Source organism: Rhinichthys klamathensis, unplaced genomic scaffold (genome assembly GCF_029890125.1).
Source record: "Rhinichthys klamathensis goyatoka isolate OS25496 unplaced genomic scaffold, OSU_Roscu_1.1 h1tg000641l_1, whole genome shotgun sequence".
Taxonomy (NCBI): domain Eukaryota; kingdom Metazoa; phylum Chordata; class Actinopteri; order Cypriniformes; family Leuciscidae; genus Rhinichthys; species Rhinichthys klamathensis.
The window spans coordinates 92,501-117,375 of NW_026607087.1; the positions used below are offsets into that span (position 1 = coordinate 92,501).

The 24,875-nt window shown below is 42.8% G+C and overlaps 1 protein-coding gene across 1 annotated transcript; it reads left to right on the top strand.

Annotated features, from left to right (window-relative positions):
- The first annotated feature begins 18,460 nt into the window (after positions 1–18,460).
- Positions 18,461–21,334, top strand: irf2bp2b (interferon regulatory factor 2 binding protein 2b). The gene is made up of 2 exons (XM_056241429.1): positions 18,461–19,415; positions 20,284–21,334. Exons 1-2 carry the CDS (start codon positions 18,674–18,676, stop codon positions 20,961–20,963), a joined length of 1,422 nt encoding a protein of 473 aa, XP_056097404.1. The 5' UTR covers positions 18,461–18,673; the 3' UTR covers positions 20,964–21,334.
- The last annotated feature ends 3,541 nt before the right edge of the window (positions 21,335–24,875 follow it).

Here is a 24,875-nt window from a genome sequence, read left to right on the forward strand (position 1 = left end):
GTGTGTGTGTGTGTGTGTGTGTGTGTGTGTGATGGGTAGGTTTAGGGGTCGGATTAGTGTGTGTGTGTGTGTGTGTGATGGGTAGGTTTAGGGGTCGGTTGTGTGTGTGTGTGTGTGTGTGTGTGTGTGTGTGTGTGTGTGTGTGTGTGTGTGTGTGTGTCTGTGTGTGTGTGTGTGTGTGTGTGTGTGTGATGGGTAGGTTTAGGGGTCGGATTAGTGTGCGTGTGTGTGTGTGTGTGTGTGTGTGTGTGTGTGTGTGTGTGTGTGTGTGTGTGTGTGTGTGTGAAGGGAATGTGTTCTGGAAGGGTGTGTAAGTGGACTCCCTGTCTGAGCGCTTTACTCTGGTGAATTCTCTGGAACACACACACACACACACACACGCACACACACACACGGCGAGTTACGCAACACATGTAGTGCTTTTACAGTAAATACCATGAGGAAATAACCTGACTCACACATGAGCAGCCGTGAGTGTTTACAGTCGAGGACAGAGGTTATTAATATCCATAACCGGCGGCGTCAAAAGCGGGTCGATTATGAACAACATTAAATCTCCACAAACGATGATTGACACATCAGCTGATCTCAGACCAGCAATGCCAAAATACTGAATCATTTAACCACAATTATGTTTGTGATTTCAAGAAGTGTACTTTAATAAAACTATACTTATTGAGGCGAAACACAATAAAGAAACTATACACCTTGATTTCATGTGTTTTTTAGTATTTTTTAGTTTAATACAACCTAATTAAACAATCTAACCCTGCAAAGCCTGATATATAAAACAATATTAAGAATAAATGTTTGCAAATGTGTTTTATCTTTTGTATAATATTTGAGACAATTTGCTGCAGATTCTGATATTTTTATGGACAAAAAGTGATAAAATGCATATGAATATCAATATCTGCCTGTACTATGTCTTAGTGAGATGATATTTAAATGCTTAGTTTTATGATCTGTATTTTTAAAACACAATGCGATACAACGATGATTAAGAGATGAACAAATAACCCTTCCTCAAAAGCCCGATGATCATATTTGATCGTATTAACCCCTCGCACACCGCGCTCTGTGTGCCGCTGACCCGCTCAACCTTCATCAGATTCCAGAGAGCTCATTGATTCCACACGTGACCTTTGCACTGCGTGTGTGTGTGTGTGTGTGTGTGTGAGTCTGGCTGGAAATGGGCGTCGACCAATGAGATCTGCTGTGACGAGTGTCGCAACACTGAGCAGAAACTGGAGGTCAAGGACAGCCGGAGTTCGGGAGCGGATCTGTCAGAAACTCATGAACTGCAGCAGATCCAGGGATTCTATGAGAGGAATATTGGGCCTTTTGCTTATTTAAAAATGTGTGATGCTCACAAACTCTACAGTTTTTGTGTGAGGCGCCATTAAAGTGTGGAAAAGATTTTTGGGGAAAGGTCGCATACTTTAGGTCTGGAAAACAAATCTGTGAGACTAGATTTTCACACACACACAAACACACGCACACAAACTTTCTCACTGGCTTTGTTTTGTTTGTTTTAGACAGAGAGGGGCGGAGCCTGCTAATGGTGACACAGACTTAAACAAATGACAGAGGAGGCGGGGCCAGAGGAGGCGGGGTCAGAGGAGGCGGGGTCAGAGCCTCAAAAGACACGCCCATGCAAGCGGCGAGTGTTCTGACTGACTCAGCGTTTCTGGCTGGCTTGGTACACACACACACACACACACACACACTAACCCGACCTCTAAACCTACCGACTCACACACTCACACTCACACACACACACACACACACACACTAACCCGACCCCTAAACCTACCCATCACACACACCCACACACACACAGACACTAACCCGACCTCTAAACCTACCCATTACACACACACACACACACACACACACACTAACCCGACCTCTAAACCTACCCATTACACACACTCACACTCACACACACCCACACACACACAGACACTAACCCGACCTCTAAACCTACCCATCACACACACTCACACACACACACACACACACACACTCTCACACACACTTGCGGGCTTCATCTACCACACTCTTCCTCATCCGCCAGACCTTGTTTACATTTATGCATTTACAGTAGTAGACGCTTTTATCCGACTTACAAAAGAGGAACAAAAGCTGTTTGTCGGCAGAGACAGAAATATTTGTAATACACAATGCCAGGTTTATTATAGATAGATTAGCAAGCTTATCACTTTACAAAGCATATTATGAACCGTTGTGTCCTGTAATAACTGATCTGAGGACAGTGTAATGGTTAAACAGTGTCGCTCGAGCATTGACTGTCACTACAGGTCCAAAGTTTGAAATAATTATGATTTTTTTCTCTTTTTTTACACATTTATTTTAGCATTTTTTTCACACAACACACAGAACAACGATAACAATGATGAAAACAAATGACAAAATAACAGAACATTAGAACATTTGAGGGACAAATGCACACAGACAAATGATCCTCTGAGACAGGGAATGCTTAAAGGAGAACTCCGGCGCAAAATGAACCTTTGGTCTAATTACACATTGTTACCTAGTCAACCATTATCTGAGATTTGTTTTCATGATTATCGAATGTAAATAGTTTTATCTCTAAAAACAGTTTAGCCTATAAAGCTAGTATAACGCTAGTATATTGGGCATAGAGAAATGACAAATAAAAATCGCTTGTTAATAACAAGGCTGAAAATAGCCCCACACTAACACGGTAGCATAATGAGGGTCCCTACCTTCAAACCGAAGCATTGAGAACTTTGTCAGTGTCCAGACAGTTTAATAAGAAGATATTTTAAACATACAGTCAACTTCGCGTATACAGACAGGAGCCATCTTTGAAATACAGCCTTTACCAGTCGATCTACGAACGCCGATCCAAGCCTGCTGTTCGCGCTCACCTTATCACAACTCATAGCTCGTTCACATCTCACCAGCGCACTTGGATCGGCGTTCGTAGATCGACTGGTAAAGGCTGTATTTCAAAGATGGCTCCTGTCTGTATACGCGAAGTTGACTGTATGTTTAAAATATCTTCTTATTAAACTGTCTGGACACTGACAAAGTTCTCAATGCTTCGGTTTGAAGGTAGGGACCCTCATTATGCTACCGTGTTAGTGTGGGGCTATTTTCAGCCTTGTTATTAACAAGCGATTTTTATTTGTCATTTCTCTATGCCCAATATACTAGCGTTATACTAGCTTTATAGGCTAAACTGTTTTTAGAGATAAAACTATTTACATTCGATAATCATGAAAACAAATCTCAGATAACGGTTGACTAGGTAACAATGTGTAATTAGACCAAAGGTTCATTTTGCGCCGGAGTTCTCCTTTAACACACATACATGTCGTAGAGTCACTTAATCCTATGAATATATATTAAAATAAAATATCTGCTACCCTTATAAATCACAAGAATGACAGTGGTAACCATGATTGCGTACAATACAAAAAGAGAGATAAAGTGCATTATCCTGTCAGCTGTCTAATAACATTACATTATGATTTTTAAAAATGTTTTTAAAAGAGTCTCTTCTGCTCACCAAGGTTGTATTTATTTGTGTGTGTGTGTGTGTGTGTGTGTGTGGCCTGGTAAACCCTACGTTATGGGGACAAAATGTCCCCACAAGGATGGCAATATCCGAAATCCTTGTTCGTGTGGGGACATTTTTTGGTCCCCATGAGGAAATCAGCTTATAAATCATACTAAGTGATGTTGTTTGAAAATGTAAAAATGCAGAATGTTTCCTGTGATGGGTAGGTTTAGGGATAGGGTTAGTGTAAGGGAATAGAATATACAGTCTGTACAGTATAAAAATCATTATCTATGGATGTGTGTGTGTGTGTGTGTGTGTGTACCAAAATAACAAATCAACTACAGTTATTGTTGCCATCTGTTTGTTTACCGGTGCATTTCTTCAGGGAGCATCTGTGTTTTATGATTTGAGGATTTATTCCTGGAGCTCGAATGAGGTTTGATCTTTATGAGCAACAGTTAAAGCGATCCTGTCTTAGCAAACACCACTAATTAACCTAGAAAAACCACGTTTCCAAATGAATCATGGGGTAAATAGCTGTGTGTGTGTTTGTGTGTGTGCGCGCGCACGTGCGTGTGTGTGAGAGAGAGTCTGTCTGGACATTACATAAGCTGTTATTATGTGCCAATCTCGCTCTGGGCTTCAGTGCGTCACAGTGGACTCTGTCTGTGGAGCTGATGTTGTTTCTAAGAGGCCAATGAACATTTACCTGAACACTGAACACTGAACACAACACTGAACACTGAACACTGAACACTGAACACAACACTGAACACTGAACACTGCACTGAACACTGAACACTGAACACAACACTGAACACTGAACACTGAACACTGAACACTGAACACTGCACTGAACACTGAACACAACACTGAACACTGCACTGAACACTGAACACTCAACACTGAACACTGAACACTGCACTGAACACTGAACACTGAACACTGAACACTGAACACTGCACTGAACACTGAACACAACACTGAACACTGCACTGAACACTGAACACTCAACACTGAACACTGAACACTGAACACAACACTGAACACTGAACACTGAACACTGCACTGAACACTGAACACTGAACACAACACTGAACACTGAACACTGAACACTGAACACAACACTGAACACTGAACACTGAACACTGAACACTGAACACTGAACACTGCACTGAACACTGAACACTGAACACAACACTGAACACTGAACACTGAACACTGAACACAACACTGAACACTGAACACTGAACACTGAACACTGAACACTGAACACTGCACTGAACACTGAACACTGAACACAACACTGAACACTGCACTGAACACTGAACACAACACTGAACACTGAACACTGAACACTGCACTGAACACTGAACACTGAACACTGAACACTGAACACTGAACACTGAACACAACACTGAACACTGAACACTGAACACTGAACACTGAACACTGCACTGAACACTGAACACTGAACACTGAACACTGAACACTGCACTGAACACTGAACACTGAACACTGCACTGAACACTGAACACTGAACACTGAACACTGAACACTGCACTGAACACTGAACACTGAACACTGAACACTGAACACTGCACTGAACACTGAACACTGAACACAACACTGAACACTGAACACTGAACACTGCACTGAACACTGAACACTGAACACTGAACACTGAACACTGCACTGAACACTGAACACTGAACACTGAACACTGCACTGAACACTGAACACTGAACACTGAACACTGAACACTGAACACTGAACACTGCACTGAACACTGCACTGAACACTGAACACTGCACTGAACACTGAACACTGAACACTGCACTGAACACTGAACACTGCACTGAACACTGAACACTGAACACTGAACACTGAACACTGAACACTGCACTGAACACTGAACACTGAACACAACACTGAACACTGAACACTGAACACTGAACACTGAACACTGAACACAACACTGAACACTGAACACTGAACACTGCACTGAACACTGAACACTGAACACTGCACTGAACACTGAACACTGAACACTGAACACTGCACTGAACACTGAACACTGAACACTGCACTGAACACTGAACACTGAACACTGCACTGAACACTGAACACTGAACACTGCACTGAACACTGAACACTGCACTGAACACTGCACTGAACACTGAACACTGAACACTGAACACTGCACTGAACACTGAACACTGAACACTGCACTGAACACTGCACTGAACACTGAACACTGAACACTGCACTGAACACTGCACTGAACACTGAACACTGAACACTGAACACTGCACTGAACACTGCACTGAACACTGAACACTGCACTGAACACTGAACACTGAACACTGAACACTGAACACTGCACTGAACACTGCACTCTGAACACTGAACACTGAACACTGCACTGAACACAACACTGAACACTGAACACTGAACACTGAACACTGCACTGAACACTGAACACTGCACTGAACACTGAACACTGAACACTGAACACTGAACACTGAACACTGAACACTGAACACTGCACTGAACACTGCACTCTGAACACTGAACACTGAACACTGCACTGAACACAACACTGAACACTGAACACTGAACACTGCACTGAACACTGAACACTGAACACTGAACACTGCACTGAACACTGAACACTGAACACTGAACACTGAACACTGCACTGAACACTGAACACTGAACACTGAACACAACACTGAACACTGAACACTGAACACTGCACTGAACACTGAACACTGAACACTGAACACTGAACACTGCACTGAACACTGAACACTGAACACTGAACACTGCACTGAACACTGAACACTGAACACTGAACACTGCACTGAACACTGAACACTGCACTGAACACTGAACACTGCACTGAACACTGAACACTGAACACTGAACACTGCACTGAACACTGAACACTGCACTGAACACTGAACACTGAACACTGAACACTGAACACTGAACACTGCACTGAACACTGAACACTGAACACTGAACACAACACTGAACACTGAACACTGAACACTGAACACAACACTGAACACTGAACACTGAACACTGCACTGAACACTGAACACTGAACACTGCACTGAACACTGAACACTGAACACTGAACACTGCACTGAACACTGAACACTGCACTGAACACTGAACACTGAACACTGCACTGAACACTGAACACTGAACACTGCACTGAACACTGAACACTGAACACTGCACTGAACACTGCACTGAACACTGAACACTGAACACTGAACACTGCACTGAACACTGAACACTGAACACTGCACTGAACACTGCACTGAACACTGAACACTGAACACTGCACTGAACACTGAACACTGAACACTGAACACTGAACACTGAACACTGAACACTGCACTGAACACTGCACTGAACACTGAACACTGCACTGAACACTGAACACTGAACACTGCACTGAACACTGCACTCTGAACACTGAACACTGAACACTGAACACTGCACTGAACACAACACTGAACACTGAACACTGCACTGAACACTGAACACTGCACTGAACACTGAACACTGAACACTGAACACTGAACACTGAACACAACACTGAACACTGAACACAACACTGAACACTGAACACAACACTGAACACAACACTGAACACTGAACACTGAACACTGCACTGAACACTGAACACTGAACACAACACTGAACACAACACTGAACACAACACTGAACACTGAACACAACACTGAACACTGAACACAACACTGAACACTGAACACAACACTGAACACAACACTGAACACAACACTGAACACTGAACACTGCACTGAACACTGAACACTGAACACTGAACACAACACTTAACACTGAACACTGAACACTGCACTGAACACTGAACACTGCACTGAACACTGAACACTGAACACTGAACACTGAACACTGCACTGAACACTGAACACTGAACACTGAACTCTGAACACAACACTGAACACTGAACACTGAACACTGCACTGAACACTGAACACTGAACACAACACTGAACACTGAACACTGAACACAACACTGAACACAACACTGAACACAACACTGAACACTGAACACAACACTGAACACAACACTGAACACTGAACACTGAACACTGAACACAACACTGAACACTGAACACTGAACACTGAACACTGAACTGAACACTGAACACTGAACACAACACTGAACACAACACTGAACACTGAACACAACACTGAACACAACACTGAACACAACACTGAACACAACACTGAACACAACACTGAACACTGAACACTGAACACTGAACACTGAACACTGAACTGAACACTGAACACTGAACACAACACTGAACACAACACTGAACACTGAACACTGAACACAACACTGAACACAACACTGAACACAACACTGAACACAACACTGAACACAACACTGAACACTGCACTGAACACTGAACACAACACTGAACACAACACTGAACACTGAACACTGAACACTGAACACAACACTGAACACAACACTGAACACTGAACACAACACTGAACACAACACTGAACACAACACTGAACACAACACTGAACACTGAACACAACACTGAACACTGAACACTGAACACAACACTGAACACAACACTGAACACTGAACACAACACTGAACACCGAACACTGAACACAACACTGAACACTGAACACTGAACACTGAACACAACACTGAACACTGAACACTGAACACAACACTGAACACAACACTGAACACTGAACACTGAACACAACACTGAACACAACACTGAACACTGAACACAACACTGAACACTGCACTGAACACTGAACACTGAACACAACACTGAACACTGAACACAACACTGAACACAACACTGAACACTGAACACAACACTGAACACAACACTGAACACTGAACACAACACTGAACACAACACTGAACACTGAACACAACACTGAACACAACACTGAACACTGAACACAACACTGAACACAACACTGAACACTGAACACAACACTGAACACAACACTGAACACTGAACACAACACTGAACACAACACTGAACACTGAACACAACACTGAACACAACACTGAACACTGAACACTGAACACTGAACACTGCACTGAACACTGAACACTGAACACAACACTGAACACTGCACTGAACACAACACTGAACACTGAACACTGAACACTGAACACAACACTGAACACAACACTGAACACAACACTGAACACTGAACACTGAACACAACACTGAACACAACACTGAACACTGAACACTGAACACAACACTGAACACTGAACACTGAACACAACACTGAACACTGAACACAACACTGAACACTGAACACTGAACACTGAACACTGAACACAACACTGAACACTGAACACTGAACACAACACTGAACACAACACTGAACACTGAACACAACACTGAACACAACACTGAACACTGAACACAACACTGAACACAACACTGAACACTGAACACAACACTGAACACAACACTGAACACAACACTGAACACAACACTGAACACAACACTGAACACTGAACACAACACTGAACACAACACTGAACACAAAACTGAACACTGAACTGAACACTGAACACAACACTGAACACAACACTGAACACTGAACACAACACTGAACACAACACTGAATACTGAACACTGAACACTGAACACAACACTGAACACTGAACACAACACTGAACACTGAACACTGAACACAACACTGAACACTGAACACAACACTGAACACTGAACACTGAACATTGAACACAACACTGAACACTGAACACAACACTGAACACTGAACACTGAACACTGAACACTGAACACAACACTGAACACTGAACACTGAACACAACACTGAACACTGAACACTGAACACTGAACACTGAACACTGAACACTGATCACTGAACACAACACTGAACACTGAACACTGAACACAACACTGAACACTGAACACTGATCACTGAACACAACACTGAACACTGAACACTGAACACTGAACACTGAACACAACACTGAACACTGAACACTGAACACTGAACACTGAACACAACACTGAACACTGAACACAACACTGAACACAACACTGAACACTGAACACAACACTGAACACTGAACACAACACTGAACACTGAACACTGAACACTGAACACAACACTGAACACTGAACACAACACTGAACACAACACTGAACACTGAACACAACACTGAACACTGAACACTGAACACAACACTGAACACAACACTGAACACTGAACACTGAACACTGAACACAACACTGAACACTGAACACAACACTGAACACTGAACACAACACTGAACACTGAACACAACACTGAACACTGAACACAACACTGAACACTGAACATTGAACACTGAACACAACACTGAACACTGATCACTGAACACTGAACACAACACTGAACACTGATCACTGAACACAACACTGAACACTGAACACTGAACACAACACTGAACACTGAACACTGATCACTGAACACAACACTGAACACTGAACACTGAACACTGAACACTGAACACTGAACACAACACTGAACACTGAACACTGAACACTGAACACAACACTGAACACTGAACACAACACTGAACACAACACTGAACACTGAACACAACACTGAACACTGAACACAACACTGAACACTGAACACTGAACACAACACTGAACACAACACTGAACACAACACTGAACACTGAACACTGAACACTGAACACAACACTGAACACTGAACACAACACTGAACACTGAACACAACACTGAACACAACACTGAACACTGAACACAACACTGAACACTGAACACAACACTGAACACTGAACACTGAACACAACACTGAACACTGAACACAACACTGAACACTGAACACTGAACACTGAACACAACACTGAACATTGAACACTGAACACTAAACACTGAACACAACACTGAACACTGAACACAACACTGAACACAACACTGAACACAACACTGAACACTGAACACTGAACACAACACTGAACACTGAGCACTGAACACAACACTGAACACTGAACACAACACTGAACACTGAACACAACACTGAACACTGAACACAACACTGAACACTGAACACAACACTGAACACTGAACACTGAACACAACACTGAACACAACACTGAACACTGAACACAACACTGAACACTGAACACAATCCTGAACACTGAACACTGAACACAACACTGAACACTGAACACAACACTGAACACAACACTGAACACTGAACACAACACTGAACACTGAACACTGAACACAATCCTGAACACTGAACACTGAACACAATCCTGAACTCTGAACACTGAACACTGAACACAATCCTGAACACTGAACACTGAACACTGAACACAATCCTGAACACTGAACACTGAACACTGAACACAATCCTGAACACTGAACACTGAACACTGAACACTGAACACAATCCTGAACACTGAACACTGAACACTGAACACTGAACACAATCCTGAACACTGAACACTGAACACAACACTGAACACTGAACACTGAACACTGAACACAATCCTGAACACTGAACACTGAACACAACACTGAACACTGAACACAATCCTGAACACTGAACACAACACTGAACACTGAACACAATCCTGAACACTGAACACAATCCTGAACACTGAACACTGAACACAATCCTGAACACTGAACACTGAACTGAACACTGAACACAACCCTGAACACTGAACACTGAACACAACACTGAACACTGAACACTGAACACAACACTGAACACTGAACACAATCCTGAACACTGAACACTGAACACAACACTGAACACTGAACACAATCCTGAACACTGAACACTGAACACAACCCTGAACACTGAACACAATCCTGAACACTGAACACTGAACACAATCCTGAACACTGAACACAATCCTGAACACTGAACACTGAATACTGAACACAATCCTGAACACTGAACACTGAACACAATCCTGAACACTGAACACTGAACACAATCCTGAACACTGAACACTGAACACAATCCTGAACACTGAACACTGAACACAATCCTGAACACTGAACACTGAACACAATCCTGAACACTGAACACTGAACACAATCCTGAACACTGAACACTGAACACTGGACATCACTCTGCAGAGCCGAGAGGAACACAGCGAGGGAAGCGGAAACTAAACATGAGCAGAGACATCCGTCTTCCCGTCAGACGCTCCGGGGAAGAGAAGCGGTTGTTGATGAGTTTACAGTTTTCCTGCAGGAAGAGAGGAGTGCATGAAACAGTCTGACACTCTCTCACTGTAACATGAGCCTGTGGTTTAAACATCACCGGCCTCGATAACAGACCGTGTCGTCATGACTGAGTCTGCGTCTGCCTCGCGTTAAAGCTCTGGCTCCGGAACTGGATCAGGAACTGGATCACTAACACAGACCGAGAGCCAGCGCACTCCCAGAGGGGCTTCATCATCATTTACAACATTACAATTAATAACATTATATTTTTTATTTTAATTCACACCCTCGAGAACTGTTTTTCCCCCACAGAGGCTTGCAAATTTTGGATATACATTAACGGTCAAAAGTTTGGAATAATTAAAATATATATATTTGCAAATCAGCATCCATATGATTTCTGAATCTCTTCTGCTCACCAAGGCTGCATTTATTTGTTTAAAAAAATACAGTAAAAATATATTTTACAGTTACATATGAAGCAGCACAACTGTTTTCAACACTGATAATAATCATAAATGTTCAATTCTTGATCATCAGATCATCATATTAGAGTGATTTCTGAAGGATCATGTGACACTGAAGACTGGAGTAATGATGCTGAGAGAGAGAGGGAGAGAGAGAGAGAGAGAGAGAGGGAGCGAGGGAGAGCGAGGGAGCGAGAGGGAGATAGAGAGCGAGAGAGAGAGAGAGAGAGAGAGAGAGGGAGAGAGAGCGAGAGAGAGAGAGAGAGAGAGAGAGAGAGAGAGAGAGCTGTAGTTTGGCACTCATCCAGAGCAGCCATAATGCAGAGACAGAAATGAGGCTCTTGGCGGGACACCAGGTCTCCGAGAACAAAGATGTGTGTGCTTCTAACGGCCCGCTGGCAGCGAGTGCGCTTTCCCATCAGCCCTTGCCTTGGAAGCACGCCACTCCCGTTTCCAAGCCTGCAAAGAGGATTATGGCGAGAGCGAGAGAGAGACAGACCGGCATAAAAACAGAAAGCATGATTCAATCTCCAGCTACACTTTCCCCAAAAATGTGCCTCTTTAAGTCCAAGGGTGGAAGTTCAGCACACTGAAATGTATGGGTTATTGCTTAAAGGTGACATATTACACCGCTTTTCACCAGATGTGATATAAATCTATGGCATCCCCAGAATGTGTGTGTGAAATTTCAGCTCATAAATACCAGATCATTTATTATAGCTTGTCAAATTTGTCCCGGTTTGGATGTGAGCAAAAACGCGATGTTTGTGTGTGTTCCTTTAAATGCAAATGAGCTTTAGCTCCGCCTCCGTTCAGAAGAGGGCGGAGCTTCAGAGACTCCGGCAATAACAACACAGGCCGATCTCACTGATCCAGAGTCAGGAGTAACAGCAGCGAGTGCAGCCTTACGGAGAGACTCAGGGAGAGCTTCACTTTTACACGTTTCTGAATGTTAGCGGAGACATTTCTGTAGTTGTTGTGGAGTTACACTGATCATCTCCTCATCATGTTGAACTCTTCCACAAGTGTCCACAGTTCCTGGGTTTCAGCACTCACACACGGAGCAAGACACACACATTATAACCGGGCACAAATGTGTGTGGCCTTTGCATCGGCCGGCTGTATATCTCTCCTGCAGTGTTTCTGTGCTGATTACTCTGAGAGAAATGTTTACTTCTGTCCCGCCCTCTCCCAGCGCTCCATCACGGCGATGTAGATTTACTGCATGCACACTCAGCAGGATCCAGTGCACGCTTTTCAATCAAACTAACTCAGGCTTTCCAGAGTAAATACAGCACTCTCCTCGAGCTGCCTCAGTAGTTCCCCACGCGGGAGGTCTGCTGACATGAAAGGGAACGTGACCAAAACATTGTAAACAGGAAGTGGTTTGTCACAGGCTATCCAGATAAGGCCGTGGTTTCCATAGTTACACCTTCCTGTGTGGCGAGCCAACCAATCAGAGACGAGCCTCCCACTGGGCAAGAGGTAATGCTCACAACATTAGCAGAACATGCAATTACATCACTGATTACACACATTCAATGCACAACTCTAAACGCTTGGTGAAAAGGCAGTTTAAATGGACAAAAAACATCAGAGTTAATAGAATTGCTCGACTGGATTAAGTTATTCGCATTAAGGCTATTTGTGTAATTCGCAGTTCTGCACGCAGCAAAGCACCTTTCCTGTCCACGGGAAGATTAAATTGAGAATGCTTAATTGGAAAATGTGCTGTTTAAATATTAAACGGCTTTAACACATCAAAGCGTGCCGTACAAAGCTTTTTGTTTAATTATTGAAGGGTGTTAGTGTGTGTAAGTAAAGAGGATCTGTGAGCATCCGTCCTGTGCCGAATAATCAGCACACCCAACTCTACAGTAGATGCCTTACGGCGGGTCAGAGTTATTTGTGTTTGATTTAATTCATGAGCTCATATTCTGCCCTTGTTCAAAGTCGTTTTTAGTCTCTTCTAGAACTTGAATATTGATTATTTTTCTCATATTCTCCATTGTTGCGGCTCCTCTCTTCCCAGTCTGTCAGTAACGCTCTGTTTACTTCCTGTCTCTATGAAGCCCCTCCTTCTGAAAAGCACACTGTGCTCTGATTGGTCGGCTGGAGCAGTGTGTTGTGATTGGTCGAGCGCTTCGAGTGTGTTTGGAAAATGCCCCGCCCCTTTCCATAACCGCCAGTTTAACACACTACTAACTAACTCAACCAGGCCCCGCCCCTTTATTCTGCGTATGAATTATTATAATGAGGAATATTGTGACGTGTTCGAAACTCAAGACTAATGGAGGCGTTTCAGGAGTTCAGGAACACTGACGCTCATATAAAGAACTGGAGCAACATCACACACTAAACACTGATGAAGATGAAGATGAGGAAAGCAGAATACGTGCTCTTTAAAGAAATGTTTTGTCTCAGTTCACAGACGGCTGAGATCACATGACCCGTCTCGTTCTCAGTGTCTAACTCAATCTCTCTGATCTGGATCTGTCCGATTCTTCCCATGTGACTCGGATAAGCGGGACACACTGTCAGAATGTGTGTGTGGAAAGGATCCGTCTGGCCGACAATTCCAGGAAACCTCAGACGGGTTATTAAGGTCTGTGGAGCGCTCGGGTTTGGCCTCTGTTTTCCTTTTGCTGAAGCAGAACCTGAGAGGAAAAATTGTTTTATGATGATGGGGAATTTTTAGAATTTAAAATAACAATTTCACATAACATGCACATCTGGACTCATTTATATAATGGATTAATAGAATAAAACTAATGTGTGTAAATCATCTTTTTTTTTGTTATTACTACCAATGTGGATCATCCAATCAGTGTTATAATATTAGTTTTGAGTGTTGCATAATTTAAAGTAGTTTTCGCACTGTTTTATTACTTACCATCAATTTGATATGAATAATCTAATCCTTTTGCTCGCATTCATCAAAGTTCCAAATAAAAAGAGGAATTAAATGAGTATTTCATTTACTGGATTTTATATATATATATATATTTAGTGCTGGGCAGCGATTAATCGCATCTAAAATAAAAGTTTGTGTTTATATAATATATGCATGTGTGTGTGCTGTGTATAATTATATTGTATATATAAATACACACATATGCATGTATATATTTAATACAAATTTGTTATTTATTTAAAATATTTGAATTTATATGTAATATAAATTATGTATAAATATATATACAGTATATACATGCAAATATTTCTTAAATATATATGCATATGTGTGTATTTATATATACAAAATTATTATACACAGAACACACATATATTATGTAAACACAAACTTTTATTTTGGATGCGATTATTCGCAATGAATTCTTGCCCAACGCGAATATATATATATATTCTCAAAAAACTAAATGCAAACTGTTGCATTAATTCTATATTTATATTTAAAATTAAATGCATATGGTAACCAGATTAATTTCACCTAGTAAACTATGTCACTACTCTATCAAGCCCCATCTAATCCCCAGTAAACCCAAGCCTGCTGTCCTTCTCCACGCAATATCCCTGTAAAGTAGATTGTGCGATGGATTCCCAGCACTACCGAAATACAATCAGCCGCCCAATCAATCTAACGAGAGCTGAGTTTCTCCAGACAAGGCCGTGAGGTGAGGGATGCTCCAATCCTGCTTAACCAGCTTAAGGGGGGGGGGGGGGTCACATGACGAGCAAGTTAATAGATTTAAATAAATATTTATGTTTTTTGCAAGTGTTTTATTTTGACATTGCTGGACTTTAAAGTGGACTTTTTAGTTATGATGCCTTGTTTTTTTTAAATGTGTGTGTGTGTGTGTTGGGCTAGAAAACATGTCGGCATGACAACAAGGGAAAGCCTGCACAGTAAGCAACATGTGCTCTAATCTAACGCGTTAGTCACTGGAGAGGATTACATCTCAGCAGAAAGTGTTGGTGCTGCACTTTAAAGCCATAACACAGAACAATGTGCTCCATTCACTGCACACACACACACACACACACACACTCATGCACATTCCCCGGGTCTGCTGACTCCTGCTTTCAGGCGGAACTGACACGCATGTCGTAATGCTGAGAGAAACGCAAACCACATCACTGACAGGCATGAGTCCGAATAATGTTACACGCTCTGAAGAGTGTTGCATCACACAACAGAGGAGCTCTACATGAGATGCATTTAAATATCTTAAACCCTTCCTGACCATCTGCTATAAATTCTGCTGTCAAAACAGAAGTGCAGGAAAGCGTCCCGGCTCATGTTTCTGGGCAGAGCCCGACATGCACTCGCTGTCAGCGTGTTCTCGGCTTGGCAGCGCCTCGTTCAGCGGAGCGTGTTCCCGATCTCTGGCCGTCTGCCAGTGTAGGGTTGGTTTGTTTTTCCACGGATGGGTGAGGTTCATACTAACTCTCTTACTTCCTCATGAGTGCCTGCAAAAACAAGTCCCACTCCTGAGTCGCCTCGCCCCAGAAATCACATGTGCTGGCCGGACAGAAAGACGGACAGTTTTGACATAATTCCACGTTTCATTAACAAAAGCCCTCTATCTACAGCATACACTCATTTGGAAGAGACAGCTTGTTTCGATTTATGGCTTTGATTTTCATGCGGTTTTAGAGTAAAACGTGATTTTGAAAATATATATTTCATTAAAAAAAATTCACTTCAGCAATAATCTGCCACGTGTCAGAGACTGAATCTGTTGCTCCAAAGCATTCAAGATTTACAATAGTTTAAGTTGGAAATTTAATTTTCAGGTCTACGCTCAAAAAGTGAATAAATGGATTATAAATACAGCTTAAATATAATTTAGTATAAAAAAAATATCCCCTAAAAAAATATGAAATAAAAAACATTATGAAACAAAAATATAGTACATTCATTTCATTGACAAATTTTTTTTTTTAAATCGAAGAGCACCAGAGGGTTAAACCATTTTTTGTTCAGTGTAATTAAAGCTTGTGTTTTGGAAGAGCAGCACCTCTGACCTACATGCAGCCCAGCAGAACTATTGGCCAACTCACTTTCAGTTATGCATAAATGCATGAAAGAATTTAGAAAGGCAGAACCACGTGGTCTAGACTCGTTGTCTTCACTATGGGACTTTCCATAATTTTGCCAGGCTTCATGAATCACATGCTCTTGGCAGGCACGAATCCGGCTTTGAGGCTGAACGAAGTCCAGTAGATGAATAATCGACAGACACACAAGTGCATGCTGAAACTATTAAATAAACCAGTCAAAACTGCAGTAATTTCCCTGAACTGTGTCAGACTCAAAGGCTCATTCCGGCGGTCGTGTTGTTTTATGTATTTGAGGTTATGGAAGAGTTAAAGTGATGACGTTGGTTGGAATGTGGAACTGTGAGGATCCTAAGGTCACATTTACTCACAGCACATTTAAAACTATTGCACTGGATCATTGGATCTGTAATTGGGTCATTCCTGTACTGCAGAACCCCATTAACTCTACATAGGGTTTAAAAATCAATACAACTTGATTATTTTTGTACACAATGACAAGAAAATTAACATGAAGAGCTAAAGTTAAACTTAAAGATCATATTTGTTAACCATTAATTTTTCGTTTGAGTGACAAAACAAACTAATACCATTAAAACATCCAATAATGCAACTATTTTCTGATGTTTGTGAGGTTGTTTCCACACAACGTTTTCATAACTTTAATGGGAACGTTGGTAAAACGTTTTATAGCCTATATTATTTACGTTCCCTAAAATATTTACGTTAGCTAAGCTAGCGACAACGCAGTAAATAAAGTGATTACGAAAAAAAAGGATTTCCGTCTTTAAAACGTCTGAGTTCAACATTTTATCGAAAATATTAAGTCATTGTGACATGGAATGGGTTAACACTGCATGGTAGGAAAGCTATTCCATTCAGTCAGATTCAAAAATGTGCTTTACTGAAATAATCTAACGTCCTAGTAACATTTATATTCCTCGCATAGCAAGGCAGACGGACCTACGCCGTGAATACGCACTTTTTTGGCATGTGTTCCACCTTTTTGTCGATGTTTTTGATGGTTTTTCGCTCTCATTCACCGCGCCGTTCTGTGAGGAGGGAGCGCGGCGCGCATGCGCAGACCGAGCTCTCGAAGACTCAAGTAAATAGAAGCGTCGCGGTGACGTCACCGCTCGCACACCGAGAGCTCGCGGGCTGGAGCGCGCACACTGCCATGAACTTCGGAGCGTAACTTCACCGTTTTTCTCGCTTTTTTCGGACGGGGCTGGGGAAACTACACCGAGATATATTATTATTATTTTTTCCTGATATAAACGCGCCACATTTGGAGATTTTTTTTTGCATATTTCGCCGTTTGTGTCCAGCAGCATGTCGTCCGCGGCGGTCGCTGCCTCGCGCAGGCAATCGTGTTATTTGTGCGATCTTCCCCGCATGCCGTGGGCGATGATCTGGGATTTTACCGAAGCCGTGTGTCGCGGGTGCGTCAACTACGAAGGAGCGGATCGGATCGAGTTTGTGATCGAGACCGCACGACAGCTAAAGCGTGCTCACGGCTTCCAGGAGGGCAGATCACCGGGACCGGGGGGCAAACCGGGGAAGGACATACAACCCATCAACCACACGGACCCGGGCTCACGCCCTCCGCAACCACTGGATCGGTACCCGCTCGCGTCGGATAGACCCCCGAGACTGGGCCCGGAGTACCAGCCCCGGCAAGCGAACGGGATCCCGGTGCCAAACGGGTTCCCGAAGCCCGACGAGCCCCCGGAGCTGAACCGCCAGAGCCCGAACCCGCGCCGGACCGGAGCCGTGCCGCCCAGTCTGGTTCCTCTAGTCAACGGGACCCTGCCAGTGCACGCGCTTAACGGGAGATCGGTGCAGATGGGCATCCCACCGGAGCATGCGGGCAAACGTGCGGACGACATGAAGGAGAAACACAGCATGAGCGACGCGAGCGACGCACACAAGCGCGTCGAGGACTGGACGCAGAAGGGCAAGACGGTGCGAGACCTGATGGCGCTGCAGAGCCTCGACTCCCGGTTCAAGAAGGAGCACGCGGCGCTGCAGCACCGGCTCGGGTACGAGAGTGGCTCCGGGGCCCTGAAAACAGGTACGGCTCGTGCGTATAAACCCGCGCATGCATGTGGTGCTTATGCTTATGCATCCATGCAATGTTTGGGGTAGTAAAAAAACACACAAACTCGATGTTCTGCGTCTGTATCGTCATCATTCAAGCTTTAGTCATCAGAGCATGCTGTAGTTTCATCTGTAAAAGAATTTGAGATGGTAAAAAAAACTTCATATCATGTCTTATTTACACATGCATATGTCGTTTAAAACATTAATGCATGCTTTCAAACTAGATTTTGTTCAAACTGGATTCAATCTTTAGAATAATATGAGATGTTGTAACACGCCATATTATTCTTCTATTGTTTATAACGCATGCATTTGTTTGCGAAACAGTATCAAACATTAGAGCATGCTTTCAAACTCTAGATTTTCTGTTCACACTCGAACTGGACGCGATCTTTAGAATATCTTATCTGTCTTATTTACACATGCCTCGGTGTTTAAAACAATGTTTTCAAACTCAATGCTTCATGCACATTAAAACTTAATGCATTCAGTCTTTAGATGAGTGTGAGATTTCAGAGCATGTGTTAAACTCTAGATTATGCATGCGTTCATAATGTTTGTAAATGTGCTTTGTGGCTTGACATGCCGTTTCATCATCCGGGGCGCATCTTGTGCCAACAATGGCCACACATGAAGCGCTGGACTAGTTTAGTCGAGGTTTCCGTAATACATTAACTAATGAAGCTTATTGTTACCAATAAAAATGTATTGTATTTTGTCTAAAGCCAAAAACAGAGCCAGTGACGGTCATGCATGAAGCGTCACACTAGCTTAGTGGAGTTACCGTCTCTAAGCCAGTGTCTCTCTCTCTCTCTCTCTCTCTCTCTCTCTCTCTCCAGACCGCGGTAAACACTCGCGGGGCATTAAAAGGAAACCGTCTCCTGAGCCGGACGGCGAGGGAACCGCGGCTAAACTCAACGGGGAGGCTCCGCCGTGGCTCCCGTCTCCATCCGAGGTGCTCAAGATGTCGACCGCGGCGTTACCGGGATTCGTATCCGCTCCGCCGTCGACGATCTCCCCGCACCCACGCACCACCCCCCCCGAGCCCACCGCGCAGAACGGCCAGTCGCCCATGGCCGCGCTCATCCTAGCCGCAGATAACGCCGGCACCGGCTCGCCCAAAGACCAGGTGCACTCGACGACGGCGAGCCGGAGGAACACCGGAAGCCCCCCGTCGCCCGCGGCACAGCGCCGGCTAGCTCTCGGCGCGCCCATGGACCCGCAGAGCGCTCCCGACTCCTCGGTGCCGCCCGGGAGCGTGCCGTTGTGCTGCACCCTGTGCCACGAGCGCCTCGAGGACACACACTTCGTCCAGTGCCCGTCCGTGCCGTCACACAAGTTCTGTTTCCCGTGTTCCCGCGAGAGCATCAAACAGCAGGGCGCCACGGGAGAGGTTTACTGCCCTAGCGGAGAGAAGTGCCCGCTAGTCGGATCCAACGTGCCCTGGGCGTTCATGCAAGGAGAGATCGCCACCATTTTAGCGGGAGACGTAAAGGTGAAAAAGGAACGAGACCCTTGATTTCGCTTTGCGTTTGCGTTTGACACCAATCACACTGCACACCACCCCAGCGATCGGACATGTACATATGAACTCAAGGGAACTTGGTAAACATGGCTGTATAATTTTTTTCCCTTTTTTTTTTTTGAATATATTGTGTTTCTATATTTTTTTGGAGGATAATATGGTATGTATGTACGCACTATTCCCCCATTCAGTGGTTGTTCAGAGCGAGCGCTCGTGTACTAGTAGAACTGGTGGCAGTCCATGTTTAAACACAGAATGTGACTAATACTCTTTAAGCACTTGGCAAAAAACTGAAACGCTTTTAGCTGTATTGTATGCACTTGTTTAAGAATTGCCAAATACAATTTCTGACCTTGTAATAACAATCTGACGTGTGTGTGGTTGGCTTATTGTCTGCCCTCGCTGAATCATGGATGACGCAGCGACCTCAACGAGGGCCAAAAGGGAAGGTTTAGTCTCGGTGCATGCTGGGAATTCATTGCCTCGATAATGGTAACTGATATCACAGCAATTTGCAAAGCTAAGGTAACCAAAGAATGCTTGATTTGGAAGAGTATCTCTGTCTTTCCCCGAACACACAAGCTGTGACTTGTAAGGCACATTGTTTGCGTCCCTCATGTGGAGAAACCCAACGCTGAGCAAGACGACACTCGCGTCTATTTCTGTTCTCACGCCGCCGCTAGAAGCTCGTAAGCGATCTGTCCTTTGGCCTTTTTCCGTGGATAAAGCCGCTTTCAGCTGCGCTACAGTCACATGCTCTCAGGATATTTGAACATCTGAAGAGATAACACTTTACAATAACATCCCATTAGTTAATGCATTACAATCTGCAATATGTTTGTTGCTCTTTACTTTAGTAGATCTTTAAGATTAATGGATGCTTTATGGAACTTGATTGTAAAGTTATAGTAATACAGAGAAACACTTAATCCTGCTTTTTCCAGTTTTGCACTAATCAGCTTTTGTTACATTTAATGGGAACAATTAAATCAAATTGAACCGTTGAAATTCATTAATGGCGTGTGTGCTGAAACGAAGCGTTGTCCGTCTGACGACATGCCTGGATAAAGTGTGTGTTCACGTGATGGCTATTCCTGAGTCACGGCCGCCTCCTCTTCTCTTCTCTGATGGATGGAGATTGTGTTCGCACACGTGCTCCGGTTAACCCTTTCACAGCCAGCCTGACCTGAGAACCGCGCTGGCTTATAGTTTCATTGCTTTTTGGCATACTTGAGTGTGTTTACAGTGAAACATCTTCATTCCTCAACATATTTGTTGTGTTTTTTTATCCAGTGTTTAATTCAATTGCGTCTATACACAGAAAAAAGTATGCTTTTCTTACTTTTCCAGTCCAAATATATACAAATTCTTAAATTAAGATGCATTTATAGATGAGTAAAATGACATATGTCTTGTTTTCTGGGTAAATCAATCAAAATTGAGTTTTGAGAATTGAGCAAAATTATCTGCCAATGGGGTAAGAAAAATAATCTTGATTCAAACAGAAACAACATGATTTTTCTTAGCTCATTGGCAGATAATTTAGGTTTTTTTAAGCAACAACTCACTTAATTTTGATTTATTTAAACAGAAAACAAGCCTCATCTAGTAAGTGCATCTTGATTTAAGTATTTGTATGTATTTTGACTGGAAACAAGACAAATACTAAGTAAGAAAAGCATTTTCTGCAGTGTAGACGTGTGTGTTGCGAGATATGTCATCATAGCACAGTGGCAACAAGCAGGCGTTTGTATCCGAACCAAAAGCAAATATTGCTGGTGTGATTCAGACTAGGGTGACCAAACGTCCTGTTTTTTTTATAAAGTGATGAAAATGTCCTGGTTTTCATTGGGCCATTAAGAAAGAAAAACAGGATAAAGAGGAAGAAGAAAACTAAATTGTGCCGAGTGTCCTGGTTTTCGATAATCAAAATATGGTCACCCTAATTCAGACCAGATTCAGAAAGAAGATAGTAATATTTACATGTCCGTTAGACTAAACTGGGAAGGGTCACAGCACTTAGGTATTGTCCTATTGTTAGTTTGACTGCTTCTGTTATCGCTCCTGATAAAAGCGTCTGCTAAATGATTCGGACAGAAGAGCTTCTGAAACCCGACACCTCATGGGAACAGACTCGGGGATGAAGCGCTCGACTCCGGTTACGCCAAAGCTCTTGCTCTCTCTTTCTCTTTTCTTCGCTGGTTACTGTCAGACGGATGTGTTCACCCGTCACACCAATTTACAACTTTTCCATGTTTCACAATGTCGTTAATTTCTTTATGGTGAGATGACTGGAGCTCCAGACATTCAAGGTCAACTTATCTGATTTGATAAATATTTAATTTCCAAACTTTTGCAAAGCTGAAGAGTTTTAGAAACACATAAACTCCACTATGGAGACTTTTTGAGTTTTCACTGCTTGTTTATGTAGGGCTTGGTTTCTTTAGACTAAAACGATAGAAAATAAAGAGGAATACAGTCGGCTTCCAGAGGTAGCAATTCACTCTAAAATGTTTGTTTTTTTCACAGCGAATGCCATTAAAGAACAAACTTTAGGTTCCTCAAAGAACCTTTCATGGAACTGATCTTAAAATAACCCCTTTTTTTCTTAGTGTGAAGATTCTTTAAATAACATTTTTGCACTTAAAAGAACCTTGTACCATCTGTGGAGTCTTTCTTTAGATTATTATAATGTTCTTCACATGACTCTTTGGGGAACCAATGGTTTTATTTAAGGGGTTCATGGACTTTTAAAGTTCTTCATTGAACCTTTAATTTTAAGAGCATAACATATAAACCTTTTAAAGTCCAGCGTTTAATGTTGTTTATGTGTCTATGTGGTGTTTTTAATACGCTTTAAGACACACATGTGTAAGTTCATAAGTCGACAGCATTGCTGAGTATTTCCTCCTTAAAACTGCAGTGAACCAAAGACAGTCTCAAAAACACGGTTTGAAATCGCTGGTGTTTCTGACGTCACAAACGACCTTGTAACCAATCAGATCAACGTGTGATCGTCAACCAGTGGATCTCTGAGCTGAGTGAGGGAGTGGAGGCGGGGCTCATTTGCATATTCATAGAACCGTGCATACTAAATGAGGCAAGGGTGTCAAGTTACATTCAAGATATTTTAAGACATGATGACATTTTTAGCAAGGAAAACCCTTAAATATGAGTTTCAAGGGATAAAAATGATTGACATGGGGGACTTTAAGAAAGATCTGTTATTCGTTCTGAGGTTACGTGATATAATATGCATATGCTTAAAACTATTGAGTTATGCGATATGTTCCCAGATAACAAAAATACGTTTGTTTGCAAAATGTTTTTTTCAAGGGAGCGTTCCATTTTATCAAAACGTTGCTTTTCGATGTTCGACGTTTAAAAACCGTTAGATGAACTTCTAACGAAATATTTCAGAATAAAAATATTCCATTTATGATGCTAACGTTTTGAGAACATTATTAAAGACCAGATAACTTGTGGTCGTTCTATTAGCGTCACTGGAAGAACGTTTGTTCATAACTCTCGATGTTGCTGTTCAGTTTCGTCATCGGCCATGCTTCAGTTCATCCATTCATAAAATTAAAAAATCTGTTTATTTAGTACTTTTTTGCATCAGACATTGTTGGTTTCGTTCATGCCTTAAAACTCCTTGCTAAAGGATTGTTCATGTAGGAGGACTGAAGGCCTCAGTGATCTTGTTTGCCACGTCAGCGCTTTTGTCCATTTGGCCTCAGGGTTTCTGGTGTATCACACACACACACACACACACACACACACACACACACACGGGAGGGGCAGAAGAAAAGCCAAACACCCGGATCGCATTCCTCAGTGTCCCAGCGAGAGCAGGAATGCGGATGGGATCAGATATTTCCAGCAGTTGCTCTCTCTATAATTAGC

What these genes read in the sequence shown, in the direction of transcription:
- irf2bp2b (XM_056241429.1), top strand. Translation starts at nt 18,674, where the DNA reads ATGTCGTCCGCGGCGGTCGCTGCCTCGCGCAGGCAATCGTGTTATTTG. An exon ending in CTCCGGGGCCCTGAAAACAG is followed by an intron (nt 19,416 to 20,283) that starts GTACGGCTCGTG and finishes CTCTCTCTCCAG; the next exon opens with ACCGCGGTAAACACTCGCGG.